Source organism: Leptonychotes weddellii, chromosome 10 (assembly GCF_054177405.1).
Source record: "Leptonychotes weddellii isolate Sample4059 chromosome 10, ASM5417740v2, whole genome shotgun sequence".
Classification (NCBI taxonomy): domain Eukaryota; kingdom Metazoa; phylum Chordata; class Mammalia; order Carnivora; family Phocidae; genus Leptonychotes; species Leptonychotes weddellii.
The window spans coordinates 115,741,583-115,763,870 of NC_138378.1; the positions used below are offsets into that span (position 1 = coordinate 115,741,583).

General features: G+C 44.0%; 1 protein-coding gene across 7 annotated transcripts; it reads left to right on the forward strand.

Annotated features, from left to right (window-relative positions):
- Positions 1-395: 395 nt before the first annotated feature.
- E2F6 (E2F transcription factor 6) lies at positions 396-21,985 on the forward strand. 7 transcript variants are annotated; one of them, XM_081797184.1, is made up of 9 exons: positions 398-793; positions 8,481-8,588; positions 9,002-9,127; positions 9,909-9,963; positions 13,544-13,760; positions 15,609-15,764; positions 17,268-17,382; positions 20,127-20,274; positions 20,754-21,985. In XM_081797184.1, exons 3-9 carry the CDS (start codon positions 9,029-9,031, stop codon positions 20,801-20,803), a joined length of 840 nt encoding a protein of 279 aa, XP_081653310.1. In that variant the 5' UTR covers positions 398-793; positions 8,481-8,588; positions 9,002-9,028; the 3' UTR covers positions 20,804-21,985. The 7 variants fall into 7 exon arrangements, with proteins under 7 accessions (XP_081653309.1, XP_081653310.1, XP_006740027.1 ...); XM_081797183.1 differs by lacking the exon at positions 8,481-8,588 and having other exon boundaries at positions 396-793; XM_081797187.1 differs by lacking the exon at positions 9,002-9,127 and having other exon boundaries at positions 401-793; positions 8,481-8,628.
- The last annotated feature ends 303 nt before the right edge of the window (positions 21,986-22,288 follow it).

The following is a 22,288-nucleotide window of genomic DNA, read 5'->3' on the forward strand; positions in this document are numbered from 1 at the left end:
ATAATCAATAATTTATTCATCAGATGAAAGAAAGAAAAAAGAAACAGAAAGAAAGAAGCCTGTAAGTAAACAATTGCACAACGGTTTGATTACCAACATTTACTAAGCATCAACACCAGGCAAACGCCTGCGGTGTGTGGAGGGAGCTCAAAGTTAATTAACATCCGCGCGCTCAGAAGTTTCAATAATCAGTGTTGACAATTGCATTCCCCCCCCCACCCCCACCCCCGCCCCCAACCACTGCCTCTTTTTCTCTGGCCCCGTTCCTTTCTTCTGAAATTCCTGCTCCACCTCTTCCTCTCCTCTGCCATCCTCTCCGTGGATTTCGCGTCCGGGCTTTCCCGGGCTCCGGCCGCCGGGAGAGGGTTAGTGCGTGGGAGCGCTCCGGCAGCGGCGGGCATGCGCACTGGGGGCGGCGCACTGCGCATGCGGGAAGATGGCGGGCTTGGAGTCCTGAGAGTCGTGGGTCACCCTGTTCTCCCGTCGGCGTTGTAGCTCCCGAGATCGTGGGGCGGTGGCGCATTCGTTCGCGGGCCTGCCTAGGCAGCGGCGCCTCCGAGCAGGCCGCGGGCCCGGTTCGTGCTCGGCCCCCGGGACCCGGCGCATTGGGGGCGGCACACGGCCGGAGCTGGAGAAGGCGGGAGAGCTCGCGGGGTGCGAGGCGAGGGACGGCCGGCTGGGCAGCATGAGTCAGCAGCGGCCGGCGCGGAAACTGCCCAGCCTACTGGTGGACCCGGCGGAGGAGACGGTGCGCCGCCGGTGCCGCGACCCCATCAATGTGGAGGGCCTGCTGGTAAGCCCCGGGGATGGCCTGTGCCGGCAGCGCCCGGGGCCCTGGCGCTGCGCGGGGTGGCGCGGGGGCGGATCTCAGGCCCAGCCGCCTCTTCTCGTTCGCTGGGGAGCCGGACCCACCGCTCTCTGGGTCGTGAGTTCCCCCTGGGCCGGGTTCGTGGTGGGAGCACCCCGTCGCCCTGACTCTACAGCTGCCCATCCTGTGCTCTGAACCAAGCCGGTCGGTCTTTCACTTAAAACTCTCTCGCCTTCCTCTTTCAACACTTGCTCCCAAAAGTGTTGTCAGTCTTACTGGCTTTTATCTAGGGCTAGGGAGCACTGTTGGAGAAAATTGCCCAACTTCTCTTTTTTCTACCTCCGCTGGACCCTCGCTGTATCTCTGCGAGTTATTTGTGTTTGTCTTCATCCTCCTTTCCCATTCTCTTGACTGTAGCCATTTGAAACCCTACACTACTTTTCCCACCCCACAGCTGCCAGTTCAGCAAATTAAGATCGCGCTCCCTCCTTGCGTAAGGTTAATTTCCTCTATTCTTGTTTTAGACTAGGTGCAATAGAACCTTGGTTCTCAGAGGCATTGATGAATGCAACATTTTTCCATTTCTCCCCGTATTTTCAACTTTTCTCCTGGTTTCTTCCCATAATAACGAAACATTTGCTGAAGTTAATATGCCCAATCATCATGGTGTTTCAGTGCTCAAAAATAATTTATGAGCATAATCTCCTTTAATTCCTCGTAGCAGTCCTGCGAGCTTATTATTCTTGTTCTCCATTTGTCAAAATAGACTTGGAAATGTTAAGTGGCTTGCCAGTGCTTAGGTACTACCTGGAAAAGCCTGGATTTAACCTCACAATGTCTGACCCCTGATGATAAATTCTTGACTACTTAAACTGCATCCTAAATATTTCCCCATCTTAAAAGAGCCTTCCCTTAATTCTAGATAACCCTGTCATTTGTATTTCTTCCTCCAAACTTTTCCAGAAAATTGTTTGCATTCACTGTGTCCATTGTCATTACCACGGCGGGGTGTGGGGGGGGACCTCTGCCCTCAGCACAGCCCTAAGACTCTTCTAACCAAGTTCCGCCAACAACCTTGTTAGTTCCATCAGATGTTTCACCCCTTGTCTCTGGTTTCCACACGACTGACCACTTTATTTTGTTGGAAACTCACCTTTGAATGGCTTCCTTGGCCATACATACTCTTAGTGCTCCATTTGGTCTCTCCTTGTGCTCCTTTGCAAACTGCTCTCTTTGCATTCCTTACATGTTGGTGTTTTTTGGGGTTTTCTTCTACTCTTTCTACACATTCTTCATGTGGGACGTCATTCACCACTCCTAGGACTTCTGATACCATCTTCATTGGTAACCATCTATATTGGTAGTCTTCATCTTTGAGGATTTGATAAAAGCCCTGAACTCTCAACTGTGGAAAAACCACTTAATTTTGCATTTAATATCAGAAGATACACACATCCCTTGAAGTCTTAGATATTCTTACCTATTTTGGCAGTTTCAGTTGCCATGTCATAATAACTCCTAGATCTATAAATCCAGCTCAGAGCCTTCCAACTGTCTACTGATGTCTCTACTTAGATTTCAAACTCCTATGCATAATTGAATTCATTATCTTCTTGCCGAAGCAGGCAACAGCTTTGCTATCTCTTATCTTTATAAGTGGCACCCACCCACCATATTGCCCAAGCTGGTCTCTTAGGCATCATCCTTGCCTTTTCTCTTTTCCAAACTGACGCCCTCTATCCTCCCAATCTAATTAAAAGTAATCACCAATACTTGGCACTTCTAACCATCTAACTCTCAGATTGTTGCAATGTTTTCCTGCTTCTGGTCTTGCCCCCAGACTTCTAGATATTCTTCACGTAGTAACTATCGTGGTCTTTTTAAAGCGTATTTCTGACCATGTCATTTGGCTTAAAGAATCTATCGCAGTTCCCTAGTGCTTTCAGAATAGAGTAGAAACTTCTTAATATAGTCAGGTTCCTGGATTTATCTTTTTTGACCTGCTTATAGTTGCTAGATTTCCACATTTCCATTTCTTTTGGACCCTACATATTCATACTCCACCTTCCCAGAAAGCCTTTTTTTTAAACTTTTTTTTTTTTTTAAAGATTTTATTTATTTATTCATGAGAGACAGAGAGAGAGAGAGAAGCAGAGGGAGAAGCAGGCTCCCAAGGAGCAGGGAGCCCGATGCGGGACTCGATCCCAGGACCCTGGGATCATGACCTGAGCCGAAGGCAGACACTTAACCGTCTGAGCCACCCAGGCGCCCAGAAAGCCTTTTTTTTAAAAAGCACACATTTCCTTGTTACCTCCCCTGGTTTTCAGGTCTGGATGTATAGGTCCCTTGTCTGAAGCCTTCTCTGACATCTGACATATCAAGACTAGGTTAGGCACTCCTTTTGTGCTCCTAAAGCACCCTGTGCTTACCCTGTCTGCAGTGTGTCTCTTAGGTCCCTGAGTGCAGTGACTCTGTCCATTTCGTTGTTATATCTGCAGTGGTTTGGTGCCTCTCACAAAAACATTTGGTACATAGTTATTGGATGACTGAAGTACGTACTCTTACATGTTCGAATGTGTGTTTATTTTCCTGCTTGTAAAATGGTGATTTAAACAGCTCTCTCGGTGTTTTTATTGGCTAGTGACTGGATATTTAGCAAAGTGTGTTGCTGTGCAAAGCTTCGTCATGTATCTGGCTGAGTGTTTGATGTTCCGCAGGTAAATGGCTTGAAAACTGTGGAATTTAGAGAAGGGAGAAAGTGGTGTTAGTTGGAGGTGGAACTCAGTCTGCACATTGAAAAATGAGGAAAATCTGAATGAGTGAGGAGAATGCAAACACCTTGGACAAAGGTGTATTTCCAAAGGGCTCTTAAAGGAATATGACTCCCTAAAATAGGCAAGCAGTACAAAGAGACATCTGTATAGAAGAGTGTTTAACCAACAGAGGCAGTGCTTAAGATTTTAGTCCCTAAAACTGACCTCGTGTTCTCTCCTTTCGTCCTTTGAGATCTCAAATTATAAATTACTCTGCAGTCTTCAGATGTGGGAAATGGAGCAGTAGTAAAATAGCTTCCATTGTGCTGACTTGCCTGTCAGGAGCTGCTGGCTCCTGAGAGCTTGTGTGCATCGAGATGGGTCCTGCTGATTTTCAGCTTGGCGGCCTCTGCCTTCTCCATTCATTCCCCAGCTGAGATACAAAGAGGCTAGTATCAAGCCTGAACCAGTGGGGGCACAGAACCAGTTGGAGGGTTGAAAGGGAAAGTTCTTAGGTAGTCCATTCTTGAGGTTGACTACTCCTGAGCTCTCCCTTGGCATCCCTCAGGGAAATTACCAGAGTAACCTCTCAGTGAGACTCCTCCAGAGGAATGGAGACGGTGACAGCTCCCCCCAGTGGTGGGTCGTCAGCTCTAGAAGCAGTGGCGTCCGCGCTGGCGCCCTGGCAGCTTAGTCCCGTAGAAGTTGGAGGACTGCCATTCTCAAGATGCTGAAAAGGTCAAAAATAAGTGTCCTGCACAGGCACCACTTTGAAAAGGCTCCCACTGGCCTAATCTGGGACAATCTGAGCCTCAAACTAACAGATTTTATACTTAGAGAATAAAATAAGAATCCAGGCTCCTCAGATGCAGCCCAGTCCAGCCCCTACAGGTCTTTAGGCCATGAAACTTAAAAGACCATTAGAAGACCCCCCCCCCCGCCCCGCCCCAGCTCAGCCAGCACACACTAGTGGGACAGACAGGGTACCTGCTGTAGGCATTCCTGTTTCTAAAGGAGGAGATGGGAGTCACAGGGAAGTAACCGGTCCAGAGCAGTTCTGAAAATCAGCTTGCTATGTGTTAGAAATTTCTTGGTTAGGTCTCAGGGAACAATGCTCTGTGCTCTCAGCTCTACCCTCCGGGCTGTTGGTTCCACTGTCTGTCTTCCTTTCTTCCTCATGAGAGGTAGTCCCTATTTGAGGCTGAGGAATTCTATCAGCCTGCTTACTGGCAATAGAATTTTGGGTGTTGAGTAACGTCTTTTCAGTTTAAACAGTGTCCCTTTTCATCCAAGCTGACAGTGTTTTTGCTGATACGATTCCCTCAGAAACTGTGTGGACCTTCTGTGGATCCTGTTGTGGTTCACTCAGCAGACAAACATCCCACCTTTCTTCTGGATGAACCCTTCTGCACCTTGGGCTCCTGCTGGAAAGGCTGATGGACAGTGCCCCGGAGCTTCGTAGAGGCCCTGGCCTCGATTTAGAGGATCTGTGGGGCTCGTCCTTCATCTCTCAAGGCCTTTTGCATGACTGCATAGCACTCTGAGGCACCATCTTTGATCCACCTGAGGTCTTACCCAAAAGTTGTACAGTCACACCGTCTCCGTCATCTTTATTTTTTTTTCAATTTTTATGTTATTTTTAGAAAAGGTGGGGGAGGGGCAGAGGGAGAGAGAATCTCAAGCAGGCTCCACACTCAGCACAGAGCCCGACTTAGGGTTCTATCTCACGGCCCTGCGATCATGACCTGAGCTGAAATCAAGAGCCGGACGCTTAGCCGGACACTTCACTGAGTCACCCAAGGGCCCTTCGCCTTCATCTTTAGATTATGCCTTTGATTTGGTCTTTCTTAGGTGTCATTTCTTAATTTGAGCTTCTGGAGAGGCTGGGAATTTTTTTTTTTTTTAAGATTTTAATTTATTTGAGAGAGAGCAGAGGGGCAGAGGGAGAAGCAGACTCCCCGCTGAGTGGGGAGCCCAATTCAGGGATCGATCCTGGGACTCTGGGATCATGACCTGAGCCGAAGGCAGACGCTTAACCGACTGAGCCACCCAGGCGCCCCAAGGCTGGGAATTTTTAAAGCCTTTAAGTCCTGGCTCCTTTTTAACAATCCCTTTCTCGATTTCTCTCTCACACATTTTACTGTAGGCTGCAGGGAGAAACCAGGTGCCACAGTCAACACTTTGTGTGGAAATCTCAGGTTACCTGGGCCATTACTGTCAGCTTCCCACATAACTGCAGTTGATGGTGTTGCTGAGCATTCTGTCCTAGCATAACAGACGTCTCCCTTCTTCTGCTTTGTAGTAGCATGATCCTGTCTTCCTTTTGAACCTTCACTGAAGTGCCCTCAAAGTCCAGGTTTCTGCTGATAGTTTCTTTCAAAACTGCTAAGTTCAAACAGACGTTTTGGTAATTATCCAGTGGTTGTATAGGAGAATATCCTTGAGGTACACAGTGAGTTACTTAGGGTCAGCAGTTTACCCTCAAGTGATTCAAGGAAAAAAGTTGTGTGTATAGAGAAAAAAATGAGGGGCACCTGGGTGGCTCAGTCGTTAAGCGTCTGCCTTCGGCTCAGGTCGTGATCCTGGGGTCCTGGGATCGAGCCCCGCATCGGGCTCCCTGCTCCGCGGGAAGCCTGCTTCTTCCTCTCTCACTTCCCCTGCTTGTGTTCCCTCTCTCACTGTGTCTCTCTCTGTCAAATAAATAAATAAAATCTTTAAAAAAAAAATGATAAAGCAAATGTAGTAAAACATTAACATATGGGGGATTTGGATGAAGGGTATATAGCAGTTCTTAGTGCTACTTCTGTACCTTCGATGAAGGCTGAGATTATTTCAAAATAAAAAGAAAATGGGTATCCCTGAGAGGAGCTTACACAATCGTCTCCTTTTGAGAGGGGCAAGGCCCCTCCACTTGAGTGGGAGCTCTCTCTATTCCAGCTCCTTTGTCTGCTTCTGGGTTCATACCCAGGGTGGGGAGGATGTCCATACAAGAGTGAAGAGCCTCATTGGCCTCCCTCCAGGGGTGAGGTGCACTGCTCTGATCTGAGGGACCTAAATAATTTGCGTCCAAGTGCAGGGGTGGCATGGCATTTCATTTGCTTTTTTTTTTTTTTTAATAGCTTACTAACTTCTGTGAGGAAACATTTATTCTGATTTTTTCTTTTAAGATTTTATTCATTTGAGAGAGCACGCACAGTGGGTGGGGCGGCAGGCAGAGGGAGAAGCAGACTCCCGCTGAACAGGGAGCCCGATGTGGGGCTCCATCCCAGGACCCTGAGATCATAACCTGAGCGGAAGGCAGATGCTTAACCCACCGAACCACCCAGGTGCCCCCATTTATTCTGATTTTAAAGCCACTTCGAAAGGAGTCCTATCTAGTCCTTTCTACTTCCAGAAAGGCTCCTGGCCTACTTGTTGAATGCCTTACCAAAGTTAGAGTAGCTGGAAAGGCTTGCCAGGTGTCAGGCTGATCTAGCCAGATGATGAATGTTGTATTAGAACACAGAAAATGATGCTTGATAATCTCTCAGGGATCTGATTCATGGTGTACACAAGAGGGGGTCTTCACCCTGTGTCCTTGTGTCTTAACTACTCATTGTTTCAGAGTTCTGAGTTACTTACCAGTTGAAGTTATCTGTGACAAGGTACTATTTCAGCTTCACATGTTAACAAATATTTACCAAGTGCTTGAATGTGCCAGACGCTGTTCTGGTTCAAAACGCAAAATGATAATAGTCTCTTACGGTTGCATAGAATTTTACAATTAACACAATTCCTTTTTTAATCTTCACAGTAGCTTGGAAAATGGGCAATACAATTATATCAACACATTCTGTTACAGATAAAGGCCCAGATCTCTCAGTGTCTAAGAAGTCAGGTAGCTGGTAGTCCTGAACCCCAGTCTTAAGCCAAGAACGATTTTGAATGTAAAGGAGATGAATGTGTCATTACTGTGGACACTTTGGAAATCCCCAGTATTGTTCACCTGTAGGATTTATACGTACTGGGATGTCTGCCCCGGAGAGGCCACAATACTGTTGTGATTCTTCCAAGATAAAGAGATTGTGTTTTCATAGTCAAAAGGTTTAAAAAAAAAAGGGGGGGGGATGCCGTTGGACTCTGCTTTGCCACAGCTCTCGGTGTAGACAGCTGGCAATGCGGCCACATTTATGGGAGAGTGTGTGGAAAAGCAAGTTGTCCTTGCTCCTGTTGTCATGCCTGATTGAGGTATCATCCCTGTGCCAACCTGCAAATGGCAGCAGTCGGGATAAGACGACAAGAAAGGGGAGTACAGAGCGGAAAAGCTGCCCTTCTGGAATGTGCGGCGAGGAGATAGTGAGGCGGCCTGTTAGGATACCATTAAGTGCCTGTATGTAGGACTTGGCCCTGCTACTCTAAGTTAAGAACCAGAAGTCTTTTTGCGGCAAGGCACCTATGAGCCCTGCTGTATAACCCTTCCTGTGTACTTTTTTAAGGAACATATAGCAATTTAGGATATTTGTCTATCTGTGTTTCAAATCAGTGTGCCGAGGATGGATTCTTTCTCATTTAAGAATCTTTCTACAGTAAACTCTGTCTCCTACAATTTTAGCAGAAGGGGTAAATATAGAAATAGCAGTGACCGGTGGTCACATTCATCTGTGTCTGACTTTAAGAGGACTGCCCTTTAGTGGTTCGCTGGCGGGTCCTGTGTTTGCAGGTTGCTATTGTCAGCGCTGTTGTTCGGAGAGCTCATCGGGCGTAGTCCCTGCCCCCAAGACAGGCCTTCCCGACTCAGGTTTTGCACACCCCAGCAGGTCTGCGTTGTCCTTTACATTCTAACAACTAAGTTGCTAATTCTACAGCAGAATTCTATTTCAGTAGAATTATTCCATATCAAGTTAGTTAACTTGCTAAGAGATGCTATAATTTTTTCATAGGTGATACGGAAATCATTGTGCCAAGGATTTGCTGACACCAAGATAAACAAAGAGCTTCTGAACTGCTCACCTTGCCTTTAGACTTCCCCATCCCCCAGTCCTTTTGCTGTACGGCTACCATAATTATATTCCTAAACCATGAGCTTGGGTATGTCATATCCTTGTTCAGAAATCTGTGGTGATTCTCCACTGGTTAGGACATGAAGTCCAAACTCCTTAGCATGACTTCCATGATCTATGTTGAGTATGGTTCAGCATGCCTTTCCAACTTCAGTGTCATGTTAGTCTTGCACTGACCACACAGGTGGGTCTTCAAAAGGTACCATGCCATTTAAATTTTCATACCTTTGTTGCATTTTCTGCACTAGAAATCCTCTCTTTTCCCTCTTGAAGCTCCCACGGGTTCGGGCAAAATCTGGCTTGTCCTTCAAGGCTCAGCTGGGGATCCCCTTCCCTGTGAATCCTTCTGTGATATCCCTTTCTGGGTGTATCCATAGTATTCCTGCCCATTCTTCTCTTAGAGCACTTTATGGAATTCACCTGTCCCAATGCTACAGCCAGTTTCGGGGCCAGTTTTTTCACTGAGGCAAGAGCTGAACCTGATCACAGCGTGTCTGGAGGCACCTGTCATCGTTGTGCTTTGCTGTGTAAGCATGCGGCTAATATAAGGTTCTGTTTACCTGGCTTTATCTAAAGGTTTTATTTATTTTTTGCAAAAAAGATTTTTAAATGTATTACAGATGTTTTACTACCAGTTTATGTAAACTTTCATAGCATCTAAATACCTGATAAGATGGTGAACATTGGGAGTGGAGCTGCTACTCATTTCCTGGTTATTTGAAGAATTTAAAAGAAGTTTTTTTATTAATCTAATACGAAGGTAGTATGCATTATTTTCCATTATCAGAAATGCTGCTGTTTTCCCATTAATTATAATGGGAATGCATGGCCACCTGTGAAAACTGATGAGCAAATTTTTAGGAGCCGCTTACACTTAAATAGAAGCGATGAGCATTTGCCACTTTAGACCTATCTTCTACCTCTGCTGAGCTTTCCAGAGTCAGAGACTGTTTCCCAATCATCTTTGTATTCCTTTTTATCCTCAGTATCTGATAGGGATGGTTAGTGTCTATTCAGTAGTAACTTCTCATTTGTATTTCTCCCCCATCCCTTTCTGTAACTACTCCATCCATACTCATGGAGGCCTGTGCACCGTTAGAAACATAACTCTATGAGCGCTGCCAGTTGTGAGCACAGTTAGGGTGGATCCAGTATGGAGGAAGGGCTGCTTTTCTCACAACTCATTATTACCCCACGGTGAAAAAAAAGCCTTATATTATCCAGGAGATGCTGTTTATTTGCTTTTGCTCATTTTGCATTGTTGTCTTTAAATTACTAATTTAAATTTTTGTATTTTCTCTTTTCTAGCCATCAAAAATAAGGATTAATTTAGAAGATAATGTACAGTATGTGTCCATGAGAAGTAAGTTGATCCTGAAATATGTTTTAGGTTTTGTAGTTTGAACTTCACATGATTTAAACGATTTATTTTAAATGTACATAAGTTGATGAGAAACTTAAGTAAAATATATTATTCGTACACTGACTTCCAGCAAAAACTCCTGAGATTGTGGGCTGAATAATGTGCACAAATGCCAGTTTATTCTTTGTTGCTTTTAGAAATCATTTTTAAAATGGGATGGTCTGTGTTTAAGGATATTTTCTCGAAATTCTGTGAGAGCAGTATTGTCAGCAGAATTGAAGGCCCTCGACAACAGGCAGGAGAACTGTCTTTGGCCTCAAGTTTTCCTTTGATTCCCTTTGCTCTGTCCCATTCCTGCCATGGACCAGCGTGCAGAGTCATCGAAAGGAGATGGGAGTACCAGTTGCTCTGGTTCCCATCCTTCTGGAAATTGTTACCATAGATAGCCCCACCCCTAACTTCCCCTTAATTAGGTCCTAACCACAAGGAATAGACTGTGCATAGGTCCCACATGTAGATCTTTTTTTTTTTTTTTAAAGATTTTATTTAGTTATTAGAGAGAATGAGAGACAGAGAGCACGAGAGGGAAGAGGGTCAGAGGGAGAAGCAGACCCCCCGCTGAGCAGGGAGCCCGATGTGGGACTCGATCCTGGGACTCCGGTATCATGACCTGAGCCGAAGGCAGTCGCTTAACCAACTGAGCCACCCAGGCGCCCCCACATGTAGATCTTAATATCAGCCCTTAATTTCTCCTCAGCCACTGCCACAGCCTCACCCATAGCTGGTGCCCAGGTTTGGTCAGTTTTACGTTGGAAGTGTGTCCCTCGTCTGACCGTCCCCACCACCTTGCAGTATCATCTAACACACACTGAGCTTGTACAGTGCGAGCTGCGTCAGGCTCTTTGCATGCGTTATCGCAACAACCCTTTAAAATACAAGTGTGGATTATTACTCATTTTTTATAGCTGAGTAAACTGAGGCCTCAGTCAGTATTCACCCCCCACACCTTGGACTCGAGCCCCTCGTCTTAACCACTGGGTTAGACTGCTGCTTGCAGTGTGGGTCCTCCCTCCCTCCCTAGCTGACATGGCGGGACGGCCTCCTCAATAGGTTGTCTGCTTTTAGGCTCTTCCACTGTGCCGCCAGGGGGATTTTCCTAACACAGAACTGGGATTGGAATCTCATGCAACCTGGAATTCTTCCACAGTGTTCTATTACGAATAGAGAAAACCCTGACTCTTCATTTATTTGGTTTTACTTATTTGTATTAAATTTATAAGCCACCTCATTTCCTTAAAAGAAACAAGGCAGTAGAGAACAGCTGGGCAGAAAGACAGGGCCCTTCTAGGTCATTCCAGCTCCACTGGGCAGCCTGGTCTTCATCTGCTGCCCTCACCATCCCTACCATCGGTGGGTTCCCTGAATTTCCCGTTCTCAACCACAGCTCTGTCTCATTAAGCCCCTTGCCCTCCGTCAGAGGGGAGAAGAACTTCCTCTCTACCTTTCTGTCCTCTGCCCACTCACCCCCTTCAGGAAGATTTACTTACTCCCTCTCCAGTCAGGTTTCAGCTCCTCTTCTCGGGGACCTTGGATGCCTCGCTTGGCACTGACCTCAGGACATTGTGATAGAGTTCCTTACTAGGCTAAGGAACATCTTTAGTTTGAAAACCTTTTGAATCATGTTTGTATTCCATCAACAACTCTCAGGTTACAGGTTTTCAGTTAATATCTTTCTAAAGTCACTTTCTAAAGTGACTGACGTGGTGGGAGTATACTTAACCCTGAGCTTATGAGACCCTGTCGTGTTAGCAATTAGGGTGATTAGATGTATGCTTTTTCACGTTAGGATTTCTCTGTTGTAGTCTGCCAAGGCTTTTTGTGGAATGGTGACTTTCTTCTAATTAAACCCCATTTTAATTCCTATTTATTCCTGTTTAATCGTAAGTGTAGGAGTGGTCTCCACAGAGAAGACATGTGTATTATAAAATACATACTTGTGTTCTTGGAGTAGCCACCACTGGGCTTTAAACTGAATGACGTTTTAGAGGTTCTGGATACGGGGATTTCCTGATCGAAGACAGGATGAATATTTCTTTTGAAGCATACTCACTGTCATATGCTGTGAAAGTAGAAAAAAGAGAGATCAGATACTCCACACCAAAAGGACACCTGGGTTATTTGTAAAATATTTACTCTGCACAACAAACCATAAGAACTTGTTTTTTAATATCAAGTTGGGAAAGATGAAAGGAACGCTAATACTCGGTTCAGGCAAGCGCGTGAGCCGAGCCCCTCACACATAACACTGTGTAAAGTTGATAGAACCCCCCACCTGGATAGCAGGTTTAGCGGGACAGACATTCCCTAAAATACCCTTTTACCCGTCAATTCCAAATCGGGGAACTTAACTAAAGGAAACAAAGATGCACACAAAAATTTAGCTATAGGGAGATTTACTGAAGTATCGGGCAAAACAGCAAAGTTGGAGACAGTCAGAATTTCCAGTATTGGGGTAAGTTTAGCAAATATTCCGTGCAGTTAAATATTATGCAGCCATTAAGAATAATGTTGGGGGCGCCTGAGTGGCTCAGTCGTTAAGCGTCTGCCTTCGGCTCAGGTCATGATCCCAGGGTCCTAGGATCGGGCCCCACAACGGGCTCCCTGCTCAGCAGGAAGCCTGCTTCTCCCTCTCCCACTCTCCCTGCTTGTGTTCCCTCTCTTGCTGTGTCTCTCTCTGTCAAATAAATGAATAAAAAAAACTTGAAAAAAAAAAAAGAATAACATTGAAATACATTTGTTGCCAAGTGAGGATGTTCACAATGTTGAGTTAAAGCAGCTTATTAAAAATAGTCTGTTATTTTTGTTTTTAAAAGTTACGTTTACATATTGACACTTGGGTGTGTCTGTGTGCTGTGGGGGCAGGGTATGTATGAAAAACTAAAATCATCAGAGCCGGGGAAGGAGGGAGGGAATTAAAGAGATCTTCCCCCTTCATTTGCTTATCTCTTAATATAGGATAGTGAATATTTAAAAAAATAGAGATGCCACTTTTCCTCAAGATATGTTCTAATATTTTAATAGAAGACTAATTTGAGCTCTTTGAGAAACTTCCATCAGGGTTACACTATGACATGTATAGGAACAGTTTAAGTGTTAAAAAGAAAAAGTCAAGTCTCTGCCTTTGCTTTATAAAGAATTCCTTAACTTGAAGACCAAATAAGAAATTTAATCTTAAAAACTGTTTCTAATCCTATTCCTGAGAGTGGTGGGGGTAGAAATGCAAACTCTCTACTTTATGTTTGATAAGATGCCACAGACTCCTCCAAATTCCCATGGCCAAGGGACTTGGCTGCGTATTTCAAATCCTCCTTTGAGACTAAAACCTTTGTTTACCTGAGTTAGGCTGATACCTTTTTATCCAGTGTGAGAAATGTATTTCATAAAAATTAGCTATGATGTGTTCAGTGTGTAGAATTTCTGTAGGGGTCTGTGCTTACTGAGGAAATAAATTACTTTTTTTAGTGAGCTGAGAAAGAAATGCTATTGAGAATTTTATGAATTTGTTTGTTTTGTTTCCCAGAAGCTCTAAAAGTGAAGAGACCTCGTTTTGATGTATCTCTGGTTTATTTAACTCGAAAATTTATGGATCTTGTCAGATCTGCTCCTGGGGGTATTCTCGACTTAAACAAGGTCGCCACAAAACTGGGAGTGCGGAAACGAAGAGTGTATGACATCACCAATGTTTTAGATGGAATCGATCTGGTTGAAAAAAAGTCTAAGAACCATATTCGATGGATGTGAGTTGGTTTCGAACTATTCCTGGCTTTTCTCTTTTTTTCTTCCCCCTTCTCATTAGGTGACAATACCATGCTTGAAACGCTAGATATTAGCAGTCTTTTGATAGGACAAAACAAAGTAAGAGATGGCTTCTTGTTAGGAAAGGATTCTATAAAAATTTCTCACATTGTCCCACAAGGTACATATTTTTTTCCTACTTAGGACTAAATAAAAGCCATAGACCTAGAGTATCATTCTGATATTACGGAAAAGTTGAATGGAATAATGATTAGTTTTAAGAGTTTTGTTTTTCAAGATCATAAGAAGGGGACGTCTGATTATTTAGGAGATTTTTTTTTTTTTTCCCAAATGATTGTTGATATCAGGAGGAAATTAGTTGAGGTTGTAAAACAGTGTAATGTAATAAACACTTAGAAGCGTCCCGCCCCAGGGATTGTAATTCATTTGTTCTGGGGCAAAGGCAGGAATCTAATCTACATTCTTAACTACCCCAGGTGGTTATGAGTCAGATAGGCTATGGATCACACACTTCCTGAATGTAAAAAACAATCAGTAGACAATGTCTAAAAGGCAGTTGGCTAGGGGCGCCTGGGTGGCTCATCACTTAAGTGTCCAACTCTTGATTTTGGCTCAGGTCATGATCTCAGGGTTCTGAAATCAAGCTCTGCACTGAGCGTGGAAGCCTGCTTAAGATTCTCTCTCCCCCTCTCCCCACCTGCCCACTTGTGCATATGCTCTCACTCACTCACTCTCTAAAAAAAAAAAAGTCAATTGCTAAAGACTTCATATTTGATTAGGGAGAATCATGGAAGAAAGACCTTATGATATAGATGTAGTTATACATATAGATGTGTGTATGCACATGTGCATAAGAAGAAAGCTATTAATAATTACAATAAGCAAATACTGTGGATCAGTAAGAAACAATTCCATCGTGTAAGTACATATAAATACATTTCAGGCAAATGAAAAATCTACCAACAAAGATCATGAAATGGCTCTAAATAATGAACTTTGCTGTTAGGGCAAAGTGGTTCTTAAAGGAAGTTATTTTTTTCAATAGTACAGAAATGCAGATTGAATTCTAATCTGGACATGTTTGCTAAATAACATTAAATAACACTTTCAGGGTTAATATCAGATTGCATTCTGAATCACTAATTGGAATCAGATTTGAAAACTAGTAAACCAAAGGTAAAGGGGCCACAGCCTTTTTCATCTTCATTTTCCATAAAGAAGAAGAAATATCAGTGGCTTGGGTCATATCATACCAATATGATATGGTAGGTAGTAGTAACTAGAGAAAGTATGTCTTTTAAGAATATTGAATATAATCATTACATTCAGATAGAACCAAGTATTATATGCACATGAGGGGAAAAATACTCAGAATTTTAGCAGAAGAGCTACCATTTTAGTCTGTACTCCTTGTTTTTCATAGAGGACTAAAAGATTATAACTTATTAAAAGTCCTGCTATAAGTAGTAGAGCTGAGACTTAAACGGTATTATTGACTCTTGGTCTGTGCTCAATGACCTCCATCAGCTTTCCTTATTACTATTACTTTCCATAGATTTATAATGGTTTGTTGGATTTTTTTAATCTCTCTGTAAGAGACTAGAAATGAGGACAAAAACCAGTTTATGTATAGGAAGAATAATGGTTGTCTAGAATAAAAGGAGGTCACGGGTGACGTTCAAGTACCTAGTTTTGTCTGTCAGTTTGTGAAATACCTGGTGTTAACATTTGGAGAAGTTCCAGTAATCTAACTTGTATTCTCTATAATCTCCTGGATGTTACTGATGGTGAGTTTTTTTGTTTTTTCCCCAAATACCTTTCTTGTAAAGAGGATCTGATCTTAGCAATTTTGGAGCAGTGCCCCAACAGAAGAAGCTGCAGGAGGAACTTTCTGACTTATCAGCAATGGAAGATGCTTTGGATGAGTTAATTAAGGATTGTGCTCAGCAGTTGTTTGAGTTAACAGATGACAAAGAAAATGAAAGATATCCTTTAACTCTGTCTTTTTTTTAATGTTTTATTTAAATTCAGTTTAATTAACTTATACTGTATCATTGGTTTCAGAGGTAGAATTTAGTGATTCATCAGTTGCATTCAATACCCAGTGCTCATTATATCAAGTGCCTCCTTAATGCCCATCCCCCAATTTCCCCATTCCCCCCACCCACCTCCTCTCCAGCAACCCTGTTTGTTAACTCTGTCCTTTTTTAAAAAAATTTCTCCTTCCAAGGCAGGTTATTTTAAATAGTAGGGTCAGCTTGGGGATTTAATTAATATATTCAAAATACAAAATCGGACCTTTAGAAGTTTTAAAAGCAAGTAAAGGTTTAATTGTGTAGCCTCAGACGTACACAAATAAATGCCTTTTGCTCGTTTGTATGCTGTTTGTTCAGGTTAAATGCTGCCTCGTGACCATGTACCAACATCCATGTTTGCATTTAAAATAAAAACAGTGGCCCATTCTTGTTTGTTTTTTTAGTCAGAATGCTGTAAAGATAGTAACATCTGTTGGCGTTTGTGAAATGCAGGTTTTCCCTAATTTGTTAACTGGAGTTTATTTCTGAAAACAGAATGAAATTGTCATTGATTCGGCACTTGCACTGCCGCTCGGGCCCACAGAGCCTGGTGGAGCTGGCTGCGCCTCTGGGACCAGCAGGGGAGACTGGTCTTTGGTGGCGATCTTCTCCTGGGTCTCCCGGGTCTCCCGGGCCCATCTGCTCCGTCCTTGTCGCCCCTCTGTGAGGAGTCACTGATCCTCAGCGGTTCGTGCTTCAGACTGACTTACACTCTGCATCAGACTCCTCTATTTCCATAGTCCAGTTACTGGAAGGAAAGTAAATGCTGTTCCTCCACCCAAAAATCTGTAAAGTAAACAAAAAATGTTGGGGAAACCCAGTAAATCACATAATTGGTAAAATTTCAGGCGACATGGTAAAACAAGATGAAAAAATTCACATAGTGAGATGGAGAAGAATTTGGGATGCGAGAAACCCCATGGGTACACAATGGCCCTGAAACACTGATTCTCCAAGTTGTTTCCACTCTTTTACAGATGTTTTCCTCCTTGTATTGTAGGAGGTTGTTATCCAAACTGAATATTTTGTCCCCAAAGGTTCTCATAGTAAGATCTAGCAATGAGTAGGAAATGGGGGGCAGGGAGTAGTTAAACACCTTCACCTGAGTTGTTTTGTGTGTGTTATTAATATTTTTCTCCAGAAATTGTCGTCATAATCACGACGCTAGAGTTTAAAGGAATGCTTCGAGTTATGAATATTGTAAAACACTTTGTAAAATCTTAAGAATTGTTGATGAAATAATAATAATCATATATGAAATAACTTTTTACCAATTGCTTTCCTTAATTGTGAGTTCGTATCCCATAAAAACTACAGAGATTCTAACATTACACTTGTATGCATGTATTATAAGAGAGGAATTATCTCCTCAGTATGTAGCATTCTGCTTAGAGACCCTTGACTGATGTTTACACTAGCGTATGTGACGTATCAGGACATTCATAGCATTCAAGCCTTCCACGAGCAGATTGTTATTGCAGTGAAAGCTCCGGCAGAAACCAGATTGGATGTTCCAGCTCCCAGAGAAGTAGGTATCCCTGCATTTCTAAGGATTTTTTTAAAGAGGGAGGCAGGTCAGTTGCTTAGGCTGTCACAGTCGTAATGACTTAGTAACCATCACGTGCATGTTAGCTGCCTGCCTGATATTGCTTGAGGCACTTTACACACTTTAACTTGTTTTGAGTAACACAGCAAATAGTCATGATCATTATCCTCTTGAAGGGAGGAGTCTGAAGCACAGAGAGATGAACTTTCTCATGATCACACAGTAAGTGACAGAACCAGAATTCAAGCCCAGATGGTTTGGCCTCAGAGTCTGTTGGTAATCATTGTACTTGGAGTGTCCTGTACTCTCGGGTCCCACAGTGCCTCTGTTAGACAGTAGTCGACGACGGTAGACCGTAATGCCTCTTCGAGGAATCGCCAAGAATTGGCCTCGTTGTTTGAAGTTCCAGCAGTAGATCTGGTGTCAGCGAAGGCTCTGGGGAATTAACTCTACCCAGACTCATCAAAGACTCATGAATAAACTAGAACACTAAGTGGTACATTCAAAATGAAAAGTGAAATTGCTGTGTGGGCGCGAATATTCTTACCAGCTGCCAGTTGCTTAGCACACGCCCCCACGCAGGGAAGTTTGTATTGAAAGGTCACTGTCATCAGAAGGTTGCTTGGTAGGGATGGAATCAGAACCGAGAAGTGTGGCCCTTGAGACAGATCATCAAGTTCTCACAGCCTGGTAGACCCGTCGGTGCTCATACTGATGTCCTCTGCATTGCTGTAGGGACTCACCTCCCTCATAGTGAAGAATATTCCCCACTCATCTATCCTCCTATCCCCAGCAGACCACTGTCCCAAGTGGGCACACATGTTGTTACTTGACAGTGTATTATAAATCAGTTAAGGGACAGCTTCTAATCTAGTCACACTCAAGTTGTGACTTATGGGTGATGTTTCCTCGTTACTCTATTTAGATTTGGATCTATTCCAAGTCTCCTAAGTAACTTTTGTATTTAATAGGAGTCATTTGAGAGATGTTTAAACTTTTTTTTAATAATTAACCACTAATCTTTCAACACATCCTTACTTTGGGACATGATGGTCCATGCTGCGGTGACTGATGGGGTTTTGGGTTTTTTCCCCTGTGCCGTGAGCTGCTTCAGGCTATAATTGCTGAATTTTGCTGAGCTTTTGGATCATGCTCAAGACTCAGAGTCCAGTTTAAAGGCTGCTGAACGTGGGCCCTGTGGGCAGCCATTCTCAGCAGTAAGTAAGGGAGTCGTAGACAGGGGCACACTGCATTCAGTGGTGTGCAACCCCCACAAAGATGCAGGGTGAGATCTGGGAAGCTAGAGCCAGGGTGACCCTGGCCGCACTGGCCTCAGGTCCAGTCTGGCTGGCTAGGGTTTTATACATAGTCTCGCTGGGACACAGCCACATGCACGTATGTTTAGACATTGTGTCTGGCTGCTTCCGCTCTGTAATGGCAGAATTATATAGTGGTGAAGGGATGGTATGGCCGGCGAAGCCAAAACTGTCTGCTGTCTCACCCTTTATGGAAAACGCTGCTCAGCTCTCATTTGGCGGAATAGGAAGTCCTCAGCTGGCTGCCAGTTCTGAGCAACGTAACTTGTGTAGAAACATGTCTTGGGTTCTATAGGCTATATCATTCAAGCCAGACCAGGCCGGGCGGTCTAGGACCTGAGCGTGGATGGTCTTTCTCCCACCTATGTGTCTGGCCCCAGGAAGCCGCAGAGAAGGTGACACAGGGATTTGAGACCTTCTGATAAGCTGCATCTCCCCGAGCGCTGTTGTGAGATCCTGGTGAGATGTGTGGGGCCGGAGGGAGCGCGTCCGTACCTAGCCCAGGCCTCATGGTGTGGGAGGGCCGGGAACAGACTTCATGTGACACTTGAACCCACTTCCAGTCAGAATAACAAAGGAATCCTTTATAACTGAACTGTTCCTTAAGAATTTAGCGTAAATTGGTTCATTCCCAGGTTTTGGCGTGCACATGCGCGCGCGCGCACACACACACACACACACACACGCCCCCCAAACACAAAGAATTTAGCATAATTCTCAGTAGAAGCACCCTACTTCCTGCTATCTTGCAGAAAAAAAGTATTTTAATCCTGAGTAAATTTAAAGCTCCAAAGCCGAAAGGTGTGAATAATCATAATTAATTCATAGTCCTTTACGTGCAATACTTCTGAATATTTTTTACATTTCTGGGGTGTGTTTTGTCTGGATCCCATCCCCTGGCTCTTTCCCGCGGACAGAGAGCGGCCCGTTCAGTTAACGCGGTATCTCTTCGGCGGTCGGAAGGTCTAAACACACTCTTACCGTTGGAGACTTCAGGGTGTTTGAGATTTCTCTGGCATCCGGACACTGGTTTTGGACTCTCAAGTACAGACTCCTCGAAGGGGTCCGCTCCTGGAGTAGAGAAAGGGGGGCTCTCGAGTTGGGAGGTGTTCGCGTCGCGGTGCCGGAGTCCTGCCGGACGGTTGAGGACCTGTGGCAGCGCCGTGAGGCGGCCGGTGGCCCAGTGGCCGGTGGCCCAGTGGCCGGCCGGTGCAGGAGTGACGGAGGCCAAGTACGGGATTCTCTCCCACGTGTGGTAGAAGGAAAGGCACCTTAAGGAACTTACCATTCCAGCAGTATCCCTTGAGATGAAACTTTGGCAGTTCTAGCAAGTGAAACAATATCATTAGTGAATTCTCGCATTCATCCTGATGTGTCTTTTTTTATGGTATTTTATGTGTCTTTTGCCAGAACTCCATCACAGTACATATAAGGAGCACCCGAGGCCCCATTGATGTGTATTTATGTGAAGTGGAGCAGGGCCACTCAGGTAGTAAAGTGTCTGAAGGTGCAGGTACCTCTTCATCTAAAAGCGAACATCCGGAACACCCCGCTAAAGGTAACTATACCGAGCCTGAGATTGGGAAGATGTAAGACTCTAATGGTTTTTGATATATGTGTGTGTGTATATATATACATGTAGCCTTTTTGTGCTCTTACAGATATTTTTGCCCTGTCTAGCCACAAAAAAGTGAGTTAAAGAATGACTAGGTAATTCGCAACTACGGTTTAGACTATTTCTAACAACTTGAGGGTTAAATTCCATATAGTTTTGATGTTGTGGTGGTGCCGCCTGGTGTGGTGTCCGGGCGGAGACGGCCCGTCGCCATCCTCTGGCGGGTGCTGTCTGTGTGCGTTTTGAGTTCCAGTTCATTCTTGTGAGACTCTACGGTAGCCTTAGGCCGTTAGCATAACAGTGTGGTTCGTGACCAGGGGTCTTCAGCCTTTTCCTTAAGCACTCGAATTATACGTTCTGTTACCTGTCTACCTCTCAGACCCTCACTCAGGAGAATCTCTTGCATGGTGGTTATTTTTCAGAAGAAAATCCTCCGCAACAAAGTGAAGAATTGCTTGAAGTGAGCAACTGATGGCGTTTGAGAATTCGCGTACTGAGTTCCTGGGGAACATCCCGTGTGGATGAATTATGCATCACATTTGATTCTCAGAGCAATAAATCATCCGTGAAACTCTGGTTCTGTCACAGCGTCAAGGCTGGTAGTGGCTTCGAGAAGTTCACTACTTCGATTACTGGATAATTATGGTTTCTGCATTTGAAGATAACTCTTTTTATAATTACTCACTGCTTTTTGTCAGTGAGATAGACATCTTGCCTACCGAACTCACTTCATCACGAAGAGAATCGCGGAGACAGAGGTCAGGCCTGAAGTGGACAGTGCTTCGCAGACTGTGCCCTTTCCTTCAAGGATCATGTGTCATTACCGCAAAAGAAATTGCCTTACACAGGTTCACGTCTGCAGTTAGCTGTTAAACGTTCGATGGGTGTACACGGGCGTCTGAATGTGCTGTCTTTGTATATATCTGTATCATGTTTAGGCTACTTATGTAATATGTCTAAGTCAGACTTTTCACCCTTGTACAGCCAAAATAATGTATATATGGAAAGTAACAGACAAATTCTCTAATTTCTGTGGTATCTATAACTTATTAGAATCCTCTGAATGGGGGTTAGAGGAAAGTTTTTTCCAAACTTCTACATGTAGAAGTATCATAAATATGCTATACATTTAAAAGTTCATGGATTTAATTAAAGGATTTCAATATGGTTCCCAGTGCTGAAATTGAAATCTGATACTTCTTGATTTCAAGCTCCCTACAGGGTTATTGTGTCTGAACCGACTGGTGGCGTGCCCTAAAGCTTTAGGGACAAGTATAGAAATACTGTCAGGTAATGGCTTAATTCATTGCAAGACATGAATTTAATCATGATGAAAATTGGAAACTATTTTAACCTTTTTGCAAGCAGATTTTGTAATACGTTTCTGTATGCAGCCTTGCTTTTCAATCAAAGGGGTTTGCTTTTGATGAGTTAGTGGTACCCTGCCCTCTCTCCAGCTCTGGTCCCACATTTCCAAGTACCTAGCTCTCTCTACCTCACTGGGTAAGTCATTTACCACTCTGTGCCTCAGTTTACTCAGTAGTTTACCATTAGACTGTGAGCTCCTGGAGGGACTTTGTCTTACTCATTGTTATACCCAGGGCCTTGCACCAGGCCTGGCACATCAAAAGTGTTCAATAAATGTTTGAACAAATCAGCGAGTGAGTGAGTGAATTGTAAAACTGGACTAACGATACTTGGCTTGCCTGCCGCATAGGATTCTCATCAGCATCATTCAGAATCAGATTTTGAGCTTCTCTTGCTTTCCGAGAGAGATTTGAAGCAACTTGAAATTAAGGCCATGTTAAAAAAGATTTTAAAAAGGAATCAAAACAAAATACTGAAAAATACTGAGCGTCTAGGATTCATTTACCTCCACGTTCTGCGGGGGAGATTGGGCAGATGTCCGTTCATAAGTGATGGCTGAAACCGTAGGAGGAGGTGAGCCCAGCTAATG

Excerpts from the sequence above, each read along its gene's own strand:
- E2F6 (XM_081797183.1), top strand. The coding sequence starts at position 686 with ATGAGTCAGCAGCGGCCGGCGCGGAAACTGCCCAGCCTACTGGTGGAC. Across the intron at positions 17,383-20,126 it reads ATGTTCCAGCTCCCAGAGAA|AACTCCATCACAGTACATAT; the intron begins GTAGGTATCCCT and ends GTCTTTTGCCAG. Across the intron at positions 20,275-20,753 it reads TCCGGAACACCCCGCTAAAG|AAGAAAATCCTCCGCAACAA; the intron begins GTAACTATACCG and ends GTTATTTTTCAG.